At 38.8% G+C, this 25,287-nt stretch overlaps 1 protein-coding gene across 1 annotated transcript in view; it reads left to right on the top strand.

The window, feature by feature from the left end:
• The window catches only part of Hml (Hemolectin), a 586,263-nt gene that overhangs the window by 305,726 nt on the left and 255,250 nt on the right, over positions 1–25,287 (top strand). Inside the window, exons 57-60 of the mRNA XM_068226073.1 lie at positions 6,368–6,570; positions 7,765–7,953; positions 13,462–13,586; positions 25,037–25,147. Of these exons, the coding sequence (XP_068082174.1) occupies positions 6,368–6,570; positions 7,765–7,953; positions 13,462–13,586; positions 25,037–25,147 (628 nt within the window). The remainder of the gene's footprint in view (positions 1–6,367; positions 6,571–7,764; positions 7,954–13,461; positions 13,587–25,036; positions 25,148–25,287) is intronic.

Consider the following 25,287-nt stretch of genomic DNA (forward strand, 5'->3'; position numbering starts at 1 on the left):
ACTTGCTTAGCAGTAGTAGAAACTGTTGCTGGGTGATGAGATTGTACTACATCGGAGTAACTTAGCTTTCGCGATGAATGTTAACCAGGTTCAAGTTCAGTCGCTGAAAGTAGCAGAGATTCATTTGGAAACACGGTTTTCCTTTATGTAGCTTGCTCCCACGGGGCCCTTAGATGAGTTCTGGCATTGTTTCCACTTAGGCCTAGTTGTGCGAGGCTACGCACTTTCATAGTCTTATCCGTTCTCTCTTGGTCAACCTTTTTTTTACCCCAGTGGTATTAGGACTATGAATTATAGGGAGTCTTTCTTTTTCACGCCCTTCGTGGTCCTTGTCTTTCTTTGGCCGATCCCTTCATCTGTCGAAGTGTTGGACCTATTCCTTTTGCCATGTGATAAGTGTTAAGAGTTGATGCTTGTCCAGTTATATTTTCTCTTAAAATATTAATCACCACCACCTTTTCACTGTCATGGATATATAAATAGAAATAGAGATAATAATAACAACAACGAGGTTTCGGATGAAAAGGAGATTAAATAAAAACATAATTTCTAGGTACAATTTTATTATTTATTGTGAACCAAATTCTAAATGAATTTTCATTTTACTTTAATAATAAAATTACACTGATTGTAAAGTTATTGTTTGCTGTCATGAAAATAATTTTTTGTGAGTGAATAAATATTATTTGGTTGAAAAGAGTTTTCCGAGTATTCTGATTAAAGACACAACACAACCGTTCTGAATAAAATTATTTGATGGTATATTCCATATGTTTCTGACAAAGTGATATTTAATATCAAATTTATTGTGTAATGTGTATTTAAATTTCTCAAAACAGAACTTTGAATGTTAAAATACACTTCCAGTTATTTTCAATAATTATGACTAATGGGGATGATCTCATGTCATCATTTGTAAACTGAGTACTATATTGAAGGTGTATATTTCAGTATTTTCTTAAATTATGACATTAATGCGAGTTCCATTGCGCGCGCAACCGCTGGCCTCTATCGTGTGCTATAATAGAGTAAGATACTGTTTCGGGTAGGAGGGTAGTCGGCTATGTTCGGCTGTGCTTGACGTCAAGCATGATACTAGATGGCGGTGAATCTTAGGCCTCCCGCAGGCCACAGTTCCCAGAAGTTAATATTTCATTACATCGCCGGAAGATTTCGCCAGTGGGTAATTCCGAACAGGTGTTCGAAATCGCGGAAAGAAGTTTGCTTTACATTGTGGCTGGAGAATCGTTTCCAGTTATACTAATTTGAGCACTGGTAAATATGGTACCAGTACGCATTATTTTTACGCTTGCTGCTATACCTAGGTGATCTTCGTGCGATGTAAAACCATCCTTTAATGTTCACTAAAATACAACATCTTAGCAAAGTTACTGTGAATTTAACTTTTACCGAAATCTGTAGTTTCGGCTAACAGTGGCCACAACTTTATTGAGGCTTTTCAGACCGTATTCGGGCGTTGGGGTTGATCTCCAGGAGTCCCAGCATCAGGGTAAGGAATGAAAACATTTTGGTAGTAGTCGCAATTTTAATAATAATAATAATAATAATAATAATAATAATAATAATCATAATAATAATAATGCTATTGTTTTTAAGTCTCACTAACTACTTTTACGATTTTCGGAGACGATGTGTCGGAATTTAGTCTGGCAAGAGTCCTTTTACGTGAAAGTTAATGTAGCGAAAAGGCTGACGAATTTGAGCATCTTTAAATACCACCGAACTGAGCCAGTATCGAACCTGCCAATACGTGGTGAGAAGGCCAGCGCTTCAACCGTCTGAACCACTCAGCCCGGCAGTCGTAATTTTATTTTTGTTGTACACTCACTGATTAGTCTCGGGAAAAGCATCCTCGGTTGTAAGGGTTCTACCACACTCTGAGTGGAAAAGGAACCGTACAAGGAACTTTTAGTGAAATGATTTAAGTAAGTGATTTTGTACTAATTTTCATTCTAATTTGGTACTGCACCCGCCCCCTCCCTAAATGGCACCGGCATGGAATCTACGGGGTCGCGCATGGGTCAAGTAGAATTAAAATAAATAGGCGCTGAACTAAAGTAATCTTAAAGGCATACAGGGGAGGAGAAGCGGGGCATACATAACTAAAATGAGAACACATTCGAATTAAAATATTGAACTCACAAACCGGTTTATTTAACCTTAATGATGATGGGAAATGACGCATTAAAATACACTTATGAATTACATTAAAAATTTATAAATGTTTTTGTGAATTGTTATGTGGACATCTGTCCGTTACGCTTGATAGAAATGAGTACGTTTATCGCGAAGCGGTGTATCATAACATGTAGCGAATGGTAGTTTTATCACAACACTGAGGCTATATTATCACTAACACATAAAACTAACATGCACCCGACAACACGTCTGTGCAATCCCTATGCTAATGAAGACCTAGATTCCCCCATGAAATGACGTAAAAAATACACACATATGATACAACACCTGGGTTCGAACCGACCCTCGCTATTATAGACCTCGCCAGGCTGATGGACAGAACCATCACTGACCTTATTTACAACCACACATGATATAAAGAACACATAAATCACACATGATATGCAACAAAATACGTAAAGGCACTTTGATCTTTCTTCTGACACTGTAGGCCTCCTATGCCTACGTTGAGCATCGAACTGACAACCTCTTGCGATGGAGGCAGGGTCCTGTAATCCCTATCTATATTATACTCGAACAATTAACAATGATTCATTGGCAAACATTATCATTATCGGCCGGGTCGCTTTGTTAATAAATACACTGCTCTGGCGTGTTAGGTAAATCACATACTTTGCCGTTCAAAGAAGCCAACTACTCTTTAACAGCAATGTCCCTCCTTCCTCAGCTTACGGGACACCCAAACAAAAAAAGAAACACAACTGGGGCAAGGTCAGACGGCCGCGTCCGCCACCCCAAGGGTCAACAGCCCACATAACACGCGTGACATTCCCTTTCCAAAAGGAAACAGTAACACTTCACTCGGAAGTACGTCCACAATAAACTGCGGTCTCAAAGACTCGCGCAAATCACCTTGAATTCAACACATATTTACCCAACAGTATCACGTCATCTTCACAACGCGACTCCGGTATTACAATGGTAATCTTTGCCGATCATTATTATTATTATTATTATTATTATTATTATTATTATTATTATTATTATTATTATTATTATTATTATTATTCCTGCCGTTCTACATGGCTTACCCGCTACCTTAATCATACCTGGTCATCGTGCGGAATGTATTCAGCAATTACAACACAATTAAGTGCTCGCGCGGCAATTAACATCTGATTACTAACTGCTAATTAATCGATGGTCAGCACATGGTTACTTTATTGTCACACGGCAGTACATTCATTAATTAATTAATATTCACACGGATTGATATTTGACACACGCAATATGATCACTTCCTGGTAAATTTAATCACATAATCAATTTAAATCATATCACTTCCTATCTAAGTATTTCAAAACGGTGGGGTTCTTGGCTGTCAGTTCGGCCGCTGAGCCTCGTAGTTACGTGCCATACACACTGTAGTACTTACCGTTTTACTTGTCATGCACTTATCAAATGAATGATTACTCTAATTAATAACTACTCTCACTGCACTCCCCTAAACTGATTACTCCTGGTCTTCTGACGCCAATAAACAAACAGAATCTCCCAAGAAAGAAATAATTGAATGAATCTCTACCCCATGCAAAGCTAGAGTATTATATTCCCTAAATTATTTACAATCAATTACTCAGACCTGTCGTCGGTTTCCTAAACTAGGAATTAACAACTACGCGCCCATTTCGGCGCTCTATTTCAACTGGACTACATCTTTAATCTCTTATAGCGTCAGTTTACAATAAACATTCCCATCCCCTCTATGCATGCCAGATATTAAAACTTTGTACTCATCTCTATCACCTGATGACACCTTCGTCAGCTCAGGAGGTCCATCCTGAGCTTAGTCCTGGTCCATGGGCACCGCGGTGATTACTTCCATTTCCATTCCACCTCGACGTTGAAGATCCATTGTTTGATGCTGGTGGAGCCGCTGGCAGTTAATCCTGTACACACACAACGTCACTGTTTAATTCACACTCCGGTTAACAGCGTTCACTGTGAACGTCCGGTCACGATCTCGGATACGACTGCGTAGTCCGCGGTTCAGTACCGAATCCCGTCTATCTCTCAGCCACTACTCAGTCTGCTGCTACGTAAGATTATTATGCCGTAGTAATGATAACAATATTACTTTACACCTCACGCTTTTACAAAAAGTTAACACTGATGTCACGAAGAACAAAACTATACATTGTTTATGCTAACTCTATTATTTCACTTGAAATGGGAATTAACTTCACTTGAACAAAGAACTAACGAGGGCTTAACCGAGCATAGCTTGCCGTCGATTAGCCGCAAGTCCCGAGTGAAGCTCGTCCCTTACTGCAGTAGTTTTTACAAGGGAGCGCTACCCCTTCCACTAATTTGCGTATTGCCTATTCATGGCATGCTCGAGGTATAATAGTACGGCTAATCGGTGACCAGTATTTAGTTGATGCGATTGAGACATAACCATTCCATTATCCTTCGGTGGATCTCCTTCAATTAATTAAAATCTGTTCGGCTTCCCCCACTCTGCGTGGTGAACTCCCTTGTTCGAGGACGTGTCATGAGAATAACCAGATGGCCCAGTACTTTTCCACGCAGAAACAACACAGTATTCTTTCTTCTTCTGAAAGTTATCAAGAAAAGGGACATTAGACACTCTAAATAAATGTCCCAGTGACATTTATCCCTTTTAAATCGGGAGATGACCCCATAATTCGAGTTTCATTAATTTTCTAGATCGTAGATAATTAAGTTGGCTAGTCCGGATCCAAGATGGCTCCTATATTTCGTTTGGAAAAAGTTGGTTTCCCCTCATTCTCTGAGTCTTAAGGAGGGATGACTTCTCTCGAGTGATGTCACGGGGAATCCCCGTTCATGACCCCTCCCGGGTCTAAGTTGGCTTGGCTTCCTCTGCGCGCCCCCGCTACACAAAGGACAATACTGCGCAATAAGTCGCAGACAAAGAAATCTCGTAGAATAATTATTAAAAGACACAATTTATCTATCTTACTGGTAAGAATATTAATTAGTTTCGGTATTACCTCTATTAATGATATGAATATTAATCAATTTCAGCATTGTCTTCCTTAAATAGCATTGCGTGCGTAATTACGTAGATCAATATCAACCAAAGGTCCTTGGGTCATGCCCCTGTCGGGTTCAGTACATTTAAGATATAAACAAAAATGTCACTGTGAACCCCCTAAAATTTTTGTCACGAGCCGCCACTGATGAAAAAACATGATGCTTTGTCAGTGGAGCCCGCGGGAAACTGATGGTTTATTCCATAATTTTAAGTTCATTTGATCCTTCACATGATACTTAATAAATAGCATTACCAAAAGTTTAAATTGTCCCTTAGGTTGTGTGTTCTCTCAGTATGGTAGTATAGTAAGTGAGATTGAATAAAGGTGTAGTAAAGCTAATGCAGTGAGCTCGCAGTTGCGATCAACAGTATTCTGTAAGAAGGAAGTCAGCTCCCAGACGAAACTATCTTTACATCGGTCTGTTTTCAGACCAACTTTGCTTTACGGGAGCGAAAGCTGGGTGGACTCAGGACATCTTATTCATAAGTTATAAGTAACAGACATGAAAGTAGCAAGAATGATTGCTGGTACAAACAGGTGGGAACAATGGCAGGAGGGTACTCGGAATGAGGAGATAAAGGCTAATTTAGGAATGAAGTCGATGGATGAAGCTGTACGCATAAACCGGCTTCGGTGTTGGGGTCATTTGAGGCGAATGGAGGAGGATACGTTACCTAGGAAAATAATGGACTCTGCTATGGAGGGTAAGAGAAGTAGAGGGAGACCAAGACGACGATGGTTAGACTCGGTTTCTAACTATTTAAAGATAAGAGGTATAGAAATAAATGAGACCACAACACTAGTTGCAAATCGAGGATTGTGGCGACGTTTAGTAAATTCTCAGAGGCTTGCAGACTGAACGCTGAAAGGCTTAACAATCTTCCTCATTTAACGAAAATTAATTACTTAATTATTCAACATTTTGTAGAATTACATATAGTGATTTTATTAATGATGAATGAATTAAATTCTGGGAACTAATATGAAAATATAACATTCAACCTTATTCATTGAAACTGTTTCCACTAACGAAGCTACTTTTATTAACTTCAGTATTTTACAGCATTTTGAAGGTTGTTTTCATGTACCGTCACTGTATGAAGATATCCGTATATTTCTTTAAACAGGTTGGAGCCCTTATCTAAATGTCGAGCAGCAGTGAACACAGATCAATTTCAGTCTCATTGCATAGAGACTGTTTGTGAATGCCTAGCAGCGAATTCTTCCATTGAAGATTGCCGTTGTCAAGCATTACTGAATTTTGTGATTCAGTGTCAAGAAGCCGATAGCAGCATTGACTTAACCGGCTGGCGAATACAACATGACTGCCGTAAGTTATTTATACGTAATTTATTCAAACTCCATGAAGGATTTCTATTCTTAATGGCTTTGTACCTTTATTTGGAAAAAAGTAGTTGATGTTTGTCATATTTTTAAGAAATTGTTCTTTTATATGCCGTAATTTCCTTTACAGAAGACAAGATACAATATGTCCACGTTTCCTCATTTTACAGACAATCAATTAATTATTCCACATTGTGTAGAATCACATACAGCAATATGTAATTTATGTTAAGATATGAAGAATGGATTACTTATATCATTTTTCAAAAGTTAATGTTGCAGATGGAGTATACGATATTTTACGTACTCTCTAAGGAACTCTAAGAAATTGTTGCCAACGCCTTTGTTTTCCACGAATCTTCATTAAACAATCCAGGATATGGTTATTACTTGCAAAACTCACTAATGATTAGGATCATGATTAATAATTTGGCCGGATATTGAAGCTTATAAGACTGCATAGTTCGTTAGTATTGTACAGTACAGTACAATACCGACTATGTAGCGTATATAATTAAACATTCGAACAACTAAGGACAACCAACATATCCAATTCATTTACACTAACCATGCCTAGAATTCTTTTACCATTCATAAAAGATTGGATGATATACTGGCAACTAAAAATAGTGAAATTATGGAGAACTGTTGAAGAAGTCTGACTACCTCACTCTCATCTGGCCATTCATTAGACCAACATCCAGCTCATTTCGAGAGAATTTGAATGTGTTGAATCTTCTAGTGGATTTTATCTGCTCAGACATGATTTATATCCTGCACAGTTTGCAACACAATTTGTTGAACAGTTTTAATTTTGAGATATGATGCACAACCTGAAAATTCAATAATGTCTACAGTCAATATTCACTTCCATTTCCTTATGGAAAATACTGATGATGGCAGAGTTCTGTGGGTTCTGCAAGGGTTCAAAAATGTAATTTCCCCGTCTATATTAGGCCTTAATTAATACAATGCAGTTATGTGAGTTTTATCTAAGTGCAAATACGAACAACATGTGCAAAGGGTTTCCAATTTTAAAATAATAAAAATGAGTGAAATGAGCCTTCAATAATTAAGTAATTAAGCAATTATCAAGTAACGCAACTTTACTCTAGCACTGGAGTATATATAATAGTAATAGATTCCATATTCTAACAGCTTGTCAATTTCTTCTTTACAGCCGGGGTCTGCGAGCCGCCTCTTGTTCATTACGACTGCTATCAGCACGAGTGTGAGCCTACCTGTGATGGACTAAGACACAGTGAACAATGTCAAGCTAAGACTGAAGCCTGTTTCGAAGGATGTTTCTGTTCTGATGGGCTCGTTCGGAAGGGTGACAAATGTGTTAAACCCAATGAGTGCCGCGACTGTAAGTACTACGTACTTCATTGTAATAAGATTTCATTAAGTTACCATATAGTTGAATTACTGAGGATATCTCGCGTATTAAACAAGTGTCAAAATGAGTATTAGAGCACCAAGCAAAAAATTATCACTCTCCATACATTTGAACTCCGTTCATACATGATTCAAAATTAGCTGCAATCGATGTTTTCTAGAAAGAATTTCACCAACCTGAAATGAAATGTTGATATACACCCTATTCAGATACATAGCAATTGACATTTTAAGTATGCAGTACTCTTGGGGTGATACAATAATATTTAACCCTAGTAGCATTTTAGCGTTTATGTTTCCGACATAATAATATCTCATAATATGCCTTGTTGTCACCATTTATATATTAAAGGTAATCGAAATAAAACTAGTCGAGTAAATTTATAGTTTGCATGCTTCTGCCCAACAAGATTTAGGCCCACATTTACTCCGATATGTAAATATTTCGTAAATATTCACTTCAATATTCGTCGTGCTATAAATTGATTTTTCAGGAACCAATAATTAAGCTATCTGTGCACCTACTTTTCTGGCCAAGCAGATGACATCAAGGCAGGCGTGGAGAATTCTATTATTCGAAAATACAAGATTCAATCCTTTACTGTGACAGACTATTATTACAGTAGGTAACTCGCATTTCTTCTACTCTCACTCAAGGTAAATGTTGGAATTATACTTTATTTTAAGTGTCGGGGCACCAATCCCTATTCCACATCCAGTCATGTGCCTTTACATAGTAACAGACACAGAAATAAGTGATGTCAACAAACATTATCTGCCAATAAGGTGTTCAATTCTTGACTGTTAGAGACTATTATTAGAGTAGGTTCTTCGTAGTTTTGTACACTCACTCAAGGTAAATGTTGTAATTATACTTTATTTTAAGTCACGGGGCATCAATCTCTGTTCTAGAACCAATTATGTATGCAACTTGTACGGAAGCTTTCTGCGTATAAGAATCGAACGTTTTCGCAGTGGATAATATTGTAATGAATGTCAGCCAAGCCCTAATTCGTTTATCATTATATGTATACTACCTGAGGTACAAACATCAAATTTTCAACTTCATTTTTATTTTTCGAAGTAGGGCATTGTCTTGATGTCATGCGCATGTAGGCCCTACCAATAAAAAGCAGAAAAAATTGTACTTATCTCCCAAACATCCTGTACATGTATACAGAATGGTCGGAATTAACGTGAACCGGGAATATCAGTGTTACGAGCTTGGCCATGCTGATAAATAATTTGAAAGAAATGACTGGATATCTCGCACCGTTGTCATTTTATTAACTGCTGAAGTTAGCCAATCAGATCACTTCGCGGGCGAAACCAAGTGGGCTTTGTGCGGCGGTGTTGCTAAATCTGTACATGACGTAAAAATGCCATGAGAGCACCAGTCGCTTGGAGAGGGGTTTGAGTAGACACCTGCCAGCTGACAGCACTGCGCCAAAGCTGACACCGGCTTAAAGCAACTGTAAGTTTGTGTTTGATGCTGATTTCTCACCATGGCTGTCAAGCCATGCCGCGCAAAGCCCATTTGAATTGGCCCGCGAAGCGATCTGATTGGCTAACTTCAGCAGCTGATAAAATGACAGCGGTGCGAGATATTGAATTATTTCTTTCAAATTAATCATCATCATAGCCAACACTCTAACACTCATATACTCGCTTCACGTTGTTTCTGACTATCCTGTGTAATTATGGTACGAGTAAAGAAGTAGAACCACAGAAAAGGTTGTCTGTGGATGATGTTATACCGTATAGAGTAATAAATGAGTTGCAGGATTGTGAGTGACTGCAAAAAAATACCTGTTCATATCTGTGAGATGGACAACGGACAATAATATGATGGTATACGGGGTGAAAAGTCAGGTTGTAAGTTTCACCAATTCTGTTTATTTTAATTAATGTGTTGATGGGATGAAAGTACCTGACGGGGATCACTATACGTACTTGGGTGTTGATATGAGGAAAGATCTTCTCATCAGCGAAGTTGTGAATAAAGATTGCAGATCTCATCACATGGTTGTGAGGGTATTTATAGGTTGTAGTAAGTATGTAAAGGAGGGGCGTATAAGTCTCTGCTAAGACCCCAATTAGAGTACGGTTCTACTATATGGGATTACTTAAAACGATAACTCGAAAAGATCCAGAGGGAAGCAAGACGATTTGTTCTGGATGATTTCCGACAAAAGAATAGTTTTAAGAAAAACGTTGGGCTGGGAAGACTTGGATGCAAGGAGACGAGCTGCTCGACTAAGCCGTATGTTCCGAGTTGTCAGTGGAGAGGTGGTGTAAAATGAAATTAGTTAATGAATAAGCTTAACTAAAGTTTTAAAAGTGGAAAAGATCATGATATGAAGATAAAGTTGGAATTGAAGACCTCTCCGGAATAAGGAGGTAACCAACAAATCAGTAAATTTCAGGAGAGAGGAAAATTATTTTGGGGGTTTAATTCATGGTATACAATACTTCAACCAATTGCATATGCAATTAGTTCACCAATTAAAAACAATATTTTATTGTTATAACTTAAGGATTTAAAAATAATTTGTGAATTGGAAGTGATGCAATGGAAAATAATCTGCAATTATGTCTTACATTTGTGTAGAATATAACAAAAATAAATCCTGTACATGCAATTGCAACACAAATGATAGCGAATAATATCAGTGTAAACAATAACAAAAAATGTCAAGAAAATGTTTTAAAATGTAGATGTGATTTCATCTATGCTTTTATTTAAATGATCTATTACACCTGGTGATGAGCCAACACTTGACTAATTTTCCATCCTTAAACCACGGAGGACAAAGTTCTGCCGGCTGTAAACCAGCTAGAAGTTCAAATGTAGGTTGAACAACTGTCCCGCATTTTAAGTTATTTTGTAAATGTCCTGCAATTGGTTTGTTTTCTATCTGAACGAATTTTCGTATTGTTGACATCGGTACGAATTTTCACAATTCACAACTGTCCTGCCATCTAGCTTCAACTAAACATAGAGTAACCTTTGCCCACAGTATGATCTTTGAATGTGCAAAGAAGCAGGTTATAACATCTTTGGAGAAGCAATCCGGATGTACCTTCCGACTTTCTAGCTACCGCTTGTCCATGGCGTGTGTGCCCATTCTGTAGCACGAAGCGCATCAACACAGAGGCGTTGTATTTACTGGATATTTTCTTTAAGTTTTTGTTCTTTTTGAAATGGATTCGGTGGCGAATAGTGATGACTGTACTTCTACTTAATCATAAAAAAGAAAGCCATCATTTAAGCACGAGAAGGCAAAAGGAAAAATAAACACTCATGTACATACAATGCAAAGTGTGAAACCAGCACGCCACACTTATCTCATGATAGATGTAGCGTCCACAAGGCGTTTTGTAAACTTTGCAAGAAAACGTTCTGTATTTTTCATGGGTGAATGGTCTTCATACCATAGACTGGAAAATAAATTGTACCATGAAGATGAGTGATATGTATTTTTCTATGTTATCACTTTAGTAAGATTACTCTTGGTCAAAAGAGGGAAACTTGCACACATTGCTTTTGAAAATATTTGTCGTTTTAAAATTACAGCAAAACTTCCCCCACAATTGTGTAATGTACCCCCCTATTTGACTGTCTTGTCCCTCATTACTTCATTCAACAGTTGGTCACCCTATTCATATGTAAGACGTAAGATGACACCACAGTATGAAGGTGTGATGATGCACGCTATTTCCACTGAAACATCACTTTTCAAAAATGTGTTGGCTACATCCTCTTACCGGGGAGGTCTTCAGTTGAAGAAGGGAAATTGGGGTAAATATTTGTTCTCAACAAGAGGAATTAGGGATTGGAAAAGTTCACCGATGAGAAGGTTCGATAAATATCCAATTTCATAGAAATCTTTTAAGACAAGTCTGGGTTAAAAACTGATAAGGACTCTGCCACGTGGCTGACAGCCCTAAATGCATATCAGTCTTGACTGATTGATTGATTGATTGATTGATTGATTGATTGATTGATTGATTGATTGATTGATTGATTGATTGATTGATTGATTGATTGATTGATTGATTGATTGATTGATTGATTGATTGATTGATTGATTGATTGATTGATTGATTGATTGATTGATTGATTGATTGATTGATTGATTGAATTATACTGTTAGAGAACACATGATCTTTGTTACAATCTAATACTGAATTTTAAATATAATTAAGCATATTCTGCACTTTCAGGGTGTGATTTTATTCTAATATATAAATGTGGAAGTCGTTTACGAAGAGATACGTGGAATATTTACATGAAGAATGCTCTGATCTGACCCTGGAATATTTTTAAACGCATTCTTCATTGTGAGCTATTCCTACAAGAACAAATCCATGATTAGAATGTGTTTTGCAGAGAATTGGAGGCATTGAACAAGATATTCATCAGAAGAGGCTAGAACAAGTGAATTCGAAACCAGAAAACTAGTGTACTAGAAAACAAAAGACCACGCATCAAAATTATTTGTTTTGTGCATGATGAGAGTACTATAGATGAATAAATAATATATATGATATTCATCTCGGCAGGAATGCCGAAATTTATTCACTTTGAGATACTCCCACACAATCAAAAGAATAATTCGAAAACATATGCAGCCCATTGAAGGTATTTCAACCTAAACATTTATCACAGGAGTCCAGATCTGGTGAGATGGGAGGCCGTTTCTTTGAACCAAGACAACGCATGACCTATGTGATTTTGCTCACCAACAGAAAGTCACACGCGACTACTAGGATATCTTACCTCTTCCACTCTAGTTTCCTGTCATCGCATCACCCGACCTCAACTTATGTCGGCCTCTATAGAATTGCTTGAAAGGGGAAATAACTTGTTTTAATTCTGACAATTACTGCTGGAATGACGTCTCCTCCAATTCACTCCAAATTCCATGCAGATGGAATTTCTAAATTAATAGAGAAGGAATAAAATTCGGAAACAAATGGAGGATATTTTGATTAAAATGATTTATCTATTAAAGAATAAAGTTCGTATCTCTTCTACCTGAGAGGACGCTCAGTTTTTGGTTGACAACCCAATACATCTTCACAGGTGTGCTTACTCAAATACTAAGCGCATAGCATATGAAAACCTTAACTCAACCCCATATATGTAAACCATCCCAAAATATTTGTATTTCTGGTTTGTGAACATAATTAGTGCTCTATTCAATTACTATACGGGTAACAACAACATTTTAACTCATTTTATGGCAATATTCAGTTTCCTTCATTTTCAGTGATTGGGTAAATAGACAACAAACTGCATCTCAGATAGAACACACAGCTATTTCTGGAAAGAGAAACAATCCATGTCTTGGAATATTACGCACTAGATACTAGAGTTTATTAATCACATCCCAAAAGAAATCTTTAAAGAATATATACTAGCAATTAAACTATCAATTACTATACATGTAATAATTACGTTGCTTGCATACAGGTGTCTGCGATGGATTTGGCGACCCGCAGTATATGACTTTTGACCGCTCCAACTACACTTTTAATGGCAACTGTACATATGTAGCGGCACGCGATGTGAATCCAACAGGAAATCATGAATACCAAGTAAGTACAAGAGTCACTGATTCCACTGCCTGTCAAAATTGGGTAAATGGACTGTTTCAAAATTCGTACTAAAAATTTAGGGAACATATTGAGGATACTGAGTAGATGTGTGATTATAAATGTATGTCCAGAAAAGAACAGTGGTAGAAATATAACCAACTTTTCATTGAAAAATTAAGAAAGAATAGGTCAAGGGACGATTATTTTTGCATAAAACTACTGTTTCAATTTTGTCTGTTTAAAGGACAAATCGCGTTTACAGTGGGCGGGGTACTTATGTCATACGACGGTGGTCACCTGATACCAGGATTTTAACTACAGTATAACAATTGAGAGTCCAAATGGACATGGCTGAAGATTCACATTGAGGTAGAAAATTAAAATTTTCTTAAATATATTATGATTTATTTTCAGGAGTATAAGCATTTGAAATCCGCAATATAAATCTATAATTTATATTTATTTTAAGATAAAGAAAGAGGGTATAACTTAACTGAATCAGTCTGAAAGGAAACAACAGCACACTCTGTGCGAGATTAAAATATGTTCAAAATGTATGCTCAGCTTAGATGTTAAGAAAAATGTCGTATTTCAGATCTTCCTGATAGACTGATATCTGAAGGCATCAATTAGTTTCATATAATGAGTAACGTAATAACAAGATTGCTCTGTGGATCAGTGATTACAGTGTCGGCCTCCGGATCCCAGAACCGTGGTTTCAAACTCGGCAGGGGTAGTCGGATTCGTGAAGGGCAGATACTCCATGTCGTACGTAGTTAGCATATAAAAGATCTCTGGTAATATATTTAGTGTGTACCTGACAAAATTAAGTAAAGAAACTCCGCCTTAGACCGCCCAACAGAGATCCGGCTTAGTCCAAATTGACGCTCTGTAGCCTAAATAGTGTCAAATTAAAATGGCTGCTCATGGCAGCAAAGAGCATTGGATTATTATTATTATTATTATTATTATTATTATTATTATTATTATTATTATTATTATTATTATTATTATTATTATTATTATTATTATTAGCAAGACACGTATTTAAAATCTTCCGTTTAGGTTTGTTTAGAGTACATACATTTTAATGTTGACGATTCAGAGTTAAAATAATATTGATGCTTGTTGTTTAAAAGGGCCTAACATCTAAGGTCATCGGCCAGTTAAAATAATACCTTGGGCTTTTCACACGGTCAGTATCTGAAGAGCAAGAGACAACATGTGACACACAACTGGGCAAACAACTTTACCATTAAACCGGGACATACCAGCAGGGTTCAGCCAGACGTCAAAATTAAGCGGAAGAGGTCCTACAGGATACGCTTATTATTAATAATGCTTAACCATTCAGAGCATGTTGCTCTCAATAGTTTAAGAGATATTTTGACAATGCAAACGGTTTTAAATTTAGACTATTTAACAGTAATCGTATTCTAAGTACAAGAGTGGTAAATAATAATTTAACGAGTAACCTATTAGAATTACTTTCCGGAATCTGAATGTAATTGAGCTACAACGGAATCATATAACACCCATTGATACTTAACGTCAAATTGTAGAGTATGGCATATTTCCAAAATTTATTTAAGCAATCATCCTTTTGATTTTGATTTATGTATATCTTACAGGTGCCTTTACTTTTTTTTTCATTTGACGTCCGTTCAAATCAGTTTAGAACTTAGTCACGTGTTGTTCCAGATATGAAGTCCAAGTTATTTTAATCCTCTACATAAAATGGATAAAAACACTCAGTGAAAGCAAGAATGATTCAATGTATCTATAAACCAAACAAACAAACAAACCCCATGGCACTACAGCCCTTGAAGGGCCTAGGACTACCAAGCGACCGCTGCTCAGCCCGAACGCCTACAGATTACGAGGTGTCGTGTGGTCAGCACGAATAATCCTCTCGGCCGTTATTCTTGGCTTTCTAGACCGGGGTCGCTATCTCACTGTCAGTTAGCTCCTCAATTCTAATCACGTAGGCTGAGAGGACCTCGAACCAGCCCTCAGGTTCAGGTAAAAATCCCTGACCTGGCCGGGAATCGAACCCGGGGCCTCCGGGTAAGAGGTAGGCACGCTACCCCTACACTACGAGGCCGGCTCAATGTATCTATACTTATATAAATTTCAGCAGTACCTATTTCGTAAGATACACTTGTTCAAATTATGTCACTTTCACCAGTAGGCTATGGCAGAAACTTAAGTTCTATCAGGAGAATGAGAAACTTGCGACAGAAATATTGACAGAGTTATAAGCAACAATATTTTAACGGAGAGGAGAAACATTAGGCTGAAATCTTTCCTCCACTATATCCTCGACCCCCAGAAAGGTATTCCTCAACGATGACTAATCGGCTTTGAAGCTTACGTTACATTTATATTTTATGTTATGTATAAATACGTACAACAGATCAATCGTACCGGTATATTTTTATGGATTTAGAGCTATGATGCAATTTCAAGTTTCGCGAAAACTGTACCGTTCTTTCTTTCTTACATTTTTTTTACCCAACAAGCATTATAAATGAATCTTATAATAGAGTGGATACGTGGATGTCGTAATATGCTTATATGATAACTGCGTCACAAACACACAACATTCATTAAAACACCGAATTCCTTACACAATTCAGCTTAATTCGCAATGGAGCCAGAAACTAAGAAGAACATTTTTAGACTTAATAATAATGAATAATGACAACCTATCATACAAAATACTCAAAACACCACCCAAGCATCACACAAAATAGACAACGAATCCAACCACCCGAACCCACACAAATTATCAGGACTAAATACAATGATACACTATTAACTTTCTATACCAATGAGCACAACATATTTTAATAATTAAATACAAACAATTAAGCAAATTGCGAAAACAACCAACCTCCTCCGGAAACAAGATCGATTATTAAATAAACAAAGTTTAAACACGTGAAAACCCACACATGAAAGAGAAAAGTCCATTGCCCTCAACTACGTGCAGAGAAACAGTTACATAACAACTGATAACTCGAAGAAACTAGATTAAAAATAGCCTTAAGAACAACTGCTATCTAAAGAAAAAGAACCTTTTCCCCAAATGTCAATCACTAAACTGCAACGCTACATACATAGGCCAAACAAGACGTAAGACCCAAAGAACACAAAAACAACAACCGGCACTCAGCCTTCCAAGTACACGTTTACAACAGCTCACCCATTTCACAAACATCAACACAGTTATAAAAATTTTGCACGTCGAAAATAAAATAAAAGCTTTAAACATTAAAGCAGATATAGATATTCGCTTCGCAAAAATAACCAATTAAGCCAACCTCAACGATCAAACACATTTGAAAATCCCTCTCTCCCTCTTCGCGCTATTTAATTAAATTTTGGAACAACGTATCACACTTTTTTCATTAGAGCTTAATGAATCGAAAAAGAGGCTAATCTAACGCTAAAAGTCTGGAATGTGGGTGAAGATATTCTGAGCTGTACTAAATTCTCTGAATTTGGGCAGCGCTCTCGCCACTTCACACGTTTTAGTAGGTTATAATCACCAAAAATAATGCCACACAAAATAATCTTTAATTTGTTTCTGCAGTTTCTATCGTACCCAAAATCATTTCCACGCTCTGACACAGGTCACAAAAATATAGCATTGTTGCGTGCCAGCCCTCTATTTGCAACCCCTTTCGGTATTTCCTGGAACGAACCAGTGAGTGAGCTGGGAGCTCCCAGCAGGTGGGGGTAGTGACAGCCTCTTCCCTCTATTGTTCTCTTCGTCTGGTTTCGACATGCGCCGTCTCGAAGGTGAAACGTGAATATTCCTTCTCTGACCGTACCCCGACTTTTCTAGTACTTTATCACTAGGACATAAACCTTGCCCACCGCAAGCAGTGAGGCAGTGTAGTGGAGTTGGACAGCAGAGGTGATGGTTGTCGTCGGAGTTTTTGTGTTGAAGTGTCGAATGTATGTTGGATGTTCCACCAGATCATTGTCAGAGTCAGTTGTGAAGTTGGATAGCCGTCGTCAAAGTTGGCGTTGGAGTAAGTACGACGAAGAGTAATGTTGAAATGTGGTCGCTGTTTGTTAGTGGTGCTGTGTTATTGTTCACCGAGCTCGATAGCTGCAGTCGTTTAAATGCGGGCAGTATCCAGTATTCGGGAGATAGTGGGTTCGAGCCCCACTGTCTGCAGCCCTGAAAATGGTTTTCCGTGGTTTCCCATTTTCACACCAGGCAAATGCTTGGGCTGTACCTTAATTAAGGCTACGGCCGCTTCCCTCCCAGTCCTAGCCCTTTCCTGTCCCATCGTCGCCATAAGACATGTCTGTGTCGGTGCGTTGTAAAGCCAATAGCAAAAAAGTGTGTTACTTTTCTGCGGAGCAATACGTGCTGAGTAGTCTACTGTGTAGGATCGCCGGAATCTGGAGTCGAGCGAAGGAACAGTCGTCGTGCGTCGTGAATGCTAACGGACTATGTGTTCAAACTCGTGTGTAAAGCCGCTGTGAGGAGTGACTGCTAGAGCGAGCCAAGTGAAAGGTGATTAATAATCAGGATTATCGTTACCTCAGGTAATGCCAGCGAGCCTGACTGTCTGCTGTGAGGAGAACAGAGACTGTGTATATAGTCACTAATTAGAGAACTGTTTTTATCCATTCTCGAACATGATCCTGTGTGTGTACTAAATGTGTCATCCTGCATTAAAACAGATCGATGAAACAGTAGAAGATTTATTCCTCATAAAAGTGTTTTCAGAAATCAGAATAGAGCCCATATGTGGCACATCATTATAATCAGTGTGTATCAGTGGAACAGATACTGCACATTCCAGAACTTATGTGTATAGCGAGTACACACTTATATAAATCTTTAGGTCTCCTCTTGTGGTAATTTACTGCATTCCAATAGGGAACATGCATGATCCGGGGTTTTAATTAAAAATATGCTAATCTGATTCAAAATTTCATGCAGAATTCAAAAATGTGATCAGAATGTACAAATAATAACTCCAAACATGATAAAAATCTACGAAAATGTCACGTCACGCAAGTACGCGATCTCATTGGTCTGACGTCATCGTACAGGTTGACTGAATTAGCAGACGAAATAACACATAGTGCGCTGTGAGAAGCAGGATACACTTCGCGTATTTCTACTTTACGTTAGTGTCTAGTATGATTAAATTCGAGGTCTATACATCGGATAATAATCTGAGTGGTATATTTTAGACTTAAAATGAATCCTGCGCAGACAGTGAGGCAGAAAACTTATAAATGGTGTAGAGTTCCGATGTGCAATAGCACATCGCATACCATGCCAAACAAATTGTTTATACATGTTCCAAAGACGCTAAAACTAGGGAGAAATGGATTTTGGCGAGCCGGAGAAATGCTGGTGATATATCGGGAAAGTCTACAGTTTATTTTTTTGAAGATTTTAACGTAAGATGAATTTGTTTGAATTTTCAAATCACTTTTCCATGTCCGCTGTTCTAGTGGTAAAACTTTAAATTTTAATGTATGATGCTTTATTTAAATGCTTCAATTACATCTTGGAATATGAAAGTAATAAACAGTGCATTAAATAATGCTGATTATTAAAGTATTCTCCAAACCTAACCTATGTTTTGGGTGATCCATGTCAAGATAATAAATCAAAGGGGTTATGAACCATTTTGACAGCTCTAATTCTACCAATATATCTTGGCATGGGACAGTTATGTATGTCTTTATTAATGAGCTTAATTGGTAAAGAAATTTAGGCTATATCTAAATACTCTATAATGTAACAAAGAATAGGCGTGTACATCATGAAAGGAAACAACGTGAATTTAACAAATGTATAACTCTACACAAAACCAATGCTTGTTTGTTGGGGTCTTATAAGTTAACAATGCTCAATTATAATAATAATTATCATAATATTAATGAAATAAATACCATAATTGCACACAGGTGAAAATAGTGATGTAGGTGTTTAAAATATTATCCAACTTAGCCTAAGTTTTAGGTTATACAAGCCAAGTCAATAAACCGAAGGGTAAAAATACCGCGCGAGTTGGCCGTGCGGTTAGGAGCGCGCAGCTGTGAGCTCGCATCAGGGAGATAGAAGGTTTTGAACCCCACTGCTGGCAGCCCTGAAGATGGTTTTCCGTGGTTTCCCATTTTCACACCAGGCAAATGCTGAGGCTGTACCTAAGGCCACGGCCGCTTTGTTCCCATTCCTAGGCCTTTCCTGTCCCATCGTCGCCATAAGACCTATATGTGACGGTGTGACGTAAAGCAAACAGCAAAAACAAAAAAACAAAAAAAGTAAAAGTCACAGCACCCAAAGACATTCCTGTATTGAGCGACTAAAATGTCACCAGGACACTTTTCTTTCCTGATATGCTCAGCTTGTTAAAAGCCAAATGTAATTAATGTTATTGGCTTCACGCCCCGCTAACTACTTCTACGATTTTCGGAGACGCCGATGTGCAGGAATTTAGTCCTGAAGGAGTTCTTTTACGTGCCAGTAAATCTACCGATACGAGGCTGACGTATTTGAGCACCTTCAACTACCACCGGACTCAACCAGGATCGAACCTGCCAAGTTGGGGTCAGAAGGCCAGCACCTCAACCGTCTGAACCACTCAGCCCAACTTGTGAAAACTAGATGAAGTCATATTTATCTTTATCATGTTTAACTTTTTCCCTCCACAAAGATATTTAATTCTCTTTCATGGGCCCCGGAAGTGGGTAGACCAGTTGCCCCAACCATAAATATATATTTTTTCAGAAATGATAGGTTATAGACCTACAGTACTATGATCTTTCTTTCTTTCTTTCCTTCTTTCTTTCTTTCTTAATCAGTTTATCCTTCAGGGTTGGTTTTCTCTCGGACTCAGCGAGGGATTTCACCCCTACCACTTCAAGGGCAGTGTCCTGGAACGTGAGACTTTGAGTATGGTGATGAAACTGGTGAGGAGGGCCATTACCTCGCCCAGGCGGCCTCACCTGTTATGCTCAACAGGGGCCTTGTTGGAGGATGGGAGGATCGGAAGGGATAGACAAGGAAGAGGGAAGGAAACGGCCGTGGCCTTAGGTGCCTGGAGGAGAAGTAGGAAAATACGAAAAACCACTTCGAGGATGGCTGAGGTGCGATTCGAAACCCTTCTACTAAGTTGACCTCCCGAGGCTGAGTAGACCCCGTTCCAACCCTCGTACTATTTGTTTTCAACTTTCATGGCAGAGTCGGGAATCGAAACCGGGCCTCCGGGAGTGGCACACATTAACCACTACATCACAGAAGCGGACTAGTACTATAATGCTACCTATATGTTTATGTTAGTGCTGAAATCCGATTTCTTACTTTACTAATGCTGAAAGCCCGAAAATGTAATGTTATTCTTTAATAGGGGAATCAGTCTAGAAGGAAATGTTGAAAGTGATGTGATATCTATCTAGGTTCGTTGTTATCCTAATACTATGGGTTACAGTATATTGCACGTATATAAAAGACGCCACTTACAAACTTGCTTGTTATCCGCTAATTTCTGCGGCCACAAAAGTCACATTTTTCAAGAATGATGACATCTACACATGGTAGATTGTCTGACTGTGCTGTTTTGAACCTTTCTTCTGTCATTTCGAAGTTATTCGCGATCATGAGTAATAAACAATCGGCTTTTAGCAACGGCTGATGCACAACGGCTGGTAGAGCTCCATGCGGTACTGGATCGTGACGTCACAGCGCGCCGCTTACGTCAGAGGCCGTTTCACTCGCCTTGCGGAAAGGCACTATTAAATATTTTTTTAATCGTATAAAACAAGGCAACATACCACAATGTAATACGTTTACGTACTATTTCATTGGTGTACTTTTCAAAAAAAATATTTTTGAAAATGATGCATGTTCCCAATTGAGACCAGAAGCCACACAGAAATGGAGGCTCAATTTAATTCACTCTTGGAGTTGATGAACAAGATGAAAGAAAACCACAAGGAGATGACAAACAAGATGAGAGAAGGCTACTAGACGAGGATAGTAGGAAGGCAGAGGAAGGTGGAAAACGGCCAGTAGAAGACAGAAGCAGGCGAGAAGAAGATGGGTGATGGCCAGAAGAAGTAGGAAGTCGACTAGACGAAGATGAAAGACCACCAGAAGAAGACGGATGAGGGCCAGAAGGAAGCGGAAATCAGCCAGAGGAGGGTGGAAGACGACCAGAAGATGGAAGAAAGCGAGAAGATGACGGGGACGAAGATGGAAGCTCAGAAAAGGTGGAAGAAGGGCTGAGAAAGATCGAGGATGGTCTCCATGAGATAAAGCTTGTTCCGCAGGTCAACGCTCTGCCTGAAGACTTTATCCAGAAGATTGCAAGGTCTGCTCGTAGCAGGAGGGCGAACACGAAGTTCTCTGCCGAAGGACCACCACAGAGTTCGATGGAAACTGGAGTCATTACCACTGGATGGAAGCCCAGAGTGAATGCGATCGCCATCTACGAGTACACTACTCAACCGGAAATCATGAGAACGACCCATTGTGGTTGTATACCTCTGTAAGGAAGAGAATCTCGTCTCTTAAATTCCAGTGTCAGCTGTGAAGTTGGATAGCGGTAGTGTGGCCGTCATCAGAGTTGTTGTTGGAGTGAGTACGACGAAGAGTAATGTTAAAGTGTAGTCGCTGTTGGTTAGTGGTGTTGTGTTATTGCTAATACGTGCTCAGTAGTCCACTGTGTAGAGCGGCCACGTTCACTGTGAGATATTTGAGTCGTGTGTTTTGATTGTGCGATTTCCTGGACCCATTTGGAGTCGAGCGAAACCACAGTCATCGTGCCTCGTGACCGCTAACAGACTATATGCTCTAACACGTGTGTGTGTGTGTGTGTGTGTGTGTGTGTGTGTGTGTGTGTGTGTGTGTGAAACTACTGTGAGGAATGTCCAGTAGTGCGAGCCAAGTCAAAGGTGAGCTGTCCTTCAGTATTATTATTATCAGATAATACCGATGAGCCGGAAAACCTGATGTGAGGAGTACAGAGATTTTGTAAATAACCATTCAATAGGGAAATGTTCTCTTCCATTCTCTAATATAATTATGTGTCTGTACGTGAGTGTAAAAATTGGACCATACTAGGAGGGCTGTAAATAAAGTAGCAGCAACGTAGTCCAGGAGATCGGGCATGCGCAAATAGGATATGTGAGGGGTCAGGTAGTGCTGTTGCCAATGTGTAGTGTGCATTTGACGGGAATCCAGTTGGGAGTGTTGTTGCTGTGTGGTAATGAAGTGAACAATGTAAATTTCACCGCTCTACATCAAAAGCATATTTTCAAAAGGTGATCGGCATTCGTGGATTAAAATCGAGGTTGCCCGTTGCAAAAATACATCAGTATATCATCCATGATTACGCGAAGGATTTGGCAAGAATTCATTACCGTACAGGACGGTTGTACGGTGGGTCAAGGCGTTTCGTGCGGGTAGAAATGAGACTGCAGATTTGCACCGCATCGTTCGGCCGTCCATTCCTCAAGATCAGATTGGCATTGTCAGTGGTCTCGTTTCAATAGACCGTGGACTATCCCGGGAATTATCCGTAGAAGTTGGTCTCAGTCATCAAACGGTGTAGCACATACCAATGAAATGTCTTAACACGAAGAAAATTGCTTTCCGTTGGATTCCATATCAACTCACCGACGTACAGAAATGGCACCGGTGTGCACTGGCTTTCATCCACTTGGACAGATACCTCAACGAAGGTGACGCATTTCTGCAGCGTTTCGTCGCCATTGATAGATGTAGGCACCAGCCTACGAGCCTGAATTAAAGCGTCAATCGAATGAATGACGTCACCCAGGTACGCTACGTCCACAGAAATTTCGAGACGAACCCATTCGGATGAAGCTTTTGCTGATTGTGGCATGCGACTACGAGGATGTTATTCTTACGAATGCTGTGCCTGAGGGACAAACCGTCAACAGTGACTAATATTGCCGACTTCTGGAGCGACATCTGCGCCCGGCTATGCGGCACAAACGTCCACGTTTATTGCGAGAAGATCGCCCTATCGCGTTGCATGTCATGTCGCAAACAATATCAAAATCTTATTGCAACGGTGGCATTGGTGGGTCTTAAAACACCCTCCGTACTCACCAGGCATGAGTCCTTGTGACTTCGACTTGTTTCCGAAGTTGAAGGAACCCCTCCCAGGTCGTGAATTTCCTGACGTGCCATCTGTACTCCACGCAGTAGGGCACCCCGTCACTGTCATAAGATATAACGCCTTGCCAACGATCTCCAACAGCCTCCCGACGTTTGGCAAAGGGTAATAGACTATGCGGATGACTACATTCGAAGAATATAATGCAGTTGTACTTGTTAGTTCATTAAATGTTGTGTTCTATCAATATTGCCACTACTTTACTTACAGCCCTCGTAGATTTAATTAGATCGATGAAACAAACGGTGTTTCATTAATAAGAATATAACCACGTTAGCACTTCTTCTCCCCTACCCTTTGAACAAAGTTACCGCCTTGCACTTTTCCCCTCACCCCCTACGTAGCAAACCAAGTTCTTGACACCTTTTTCACAGTATTTTATATAACTCTTTAAAGAATCCCACAAGTGGCTACTCTGACACTAAGCGTCTCGAATATCTTGAATTCTGGCAACTATCTCTCCACTCGAGACGTTGCAGTAGGTTTTTATTTATCACTAAAATTAATATCTTACAAGATACTCCTTAATTCAACTCCGCACGTTTATTTAATCAAAATGACCCACCACTCTCTAATGCACAACATGACAATAATGAGATGACCAAGCAGCACTTCGCCTCCCTTTCTCTGCTGAACTGAGTTATCGTCTACAGCATTCCCCTCATTGCAAAACATAGCTACCACGACCGGAACAAAGGAACTGGCCTTAGTCCAAACATCGCTGGACATAACGGACAACCAACAGCTAAAATTAAGTAGAGAATACTTTCTCATAGTTACTAAGTTGACAGGGGGGACTACTGCAATCATAATTTGACTCCTTTGTTCATAACATAACCAATTCACAATCAAGGGCAATTTTACACAACGAAAACAATATTGTACATATATAGGCATATTTTCAAGCGATTTTATAGAATCTTAGGGTGTTCTTGTAGAACGAAACACGTTATTCTTTATTAGTATGTGCTTCTTTTACAGGTATGTTAAACTATTACACGTGTTATACTTATTATTTTCAACACACTGAAAATCTTTAAGGATATAATATCAATATTTGGGTTAGGATTACATGGGATGTATTTCAACTCTTGGTAATTAAACACGGACTCTTCTCTTCTCTTCTCTTCTCTTCTCTTCTCTTCTCTTCTCTTCTCTTCTCTTCTACAGCTATTCATTCCAATTCAACTCTAGCTTCTAATAGCTTACTGTGCTCTAAAACAGCAAAGGCAAAAATTGATTAGTATTCTTTACTTCCAGGTGCTAGTCTCGAATAAGCAGTGTCCAGATGAACCATCTTCCACCTGTACTCAGGCTGTTTCAATAAACTACCAAGAACATACAGTGTCTATGAAGCGCAGCGCCTCTCAGGTTTGTAGAAAACTTTTAAAGACAGAAGTACCCCTTTCCTTTGAATTCGTAACTAATACATTAAAGTCAAGTTCATTACCTGTGATTTATATTGTGAATATTGATTTCCATTATGTGACGATGACAATTACTAAATTTCA

Source organism: Anabrus simplex, chromosome 2 (genome assembly GCF_040414725.1).
Source record: "Anabrus simplex isolate iqAnaSimp1 chromosome 2, ASM4041472v1, whole genome shotgun sequence".
In the NCBI taxonomy this organism is placed as follows: Eukaryota; Metazoa; Arthropoda; class Insecta; order Orthoptera; family Tettigoniidae; genus Anabrus; species Anabrus simplex.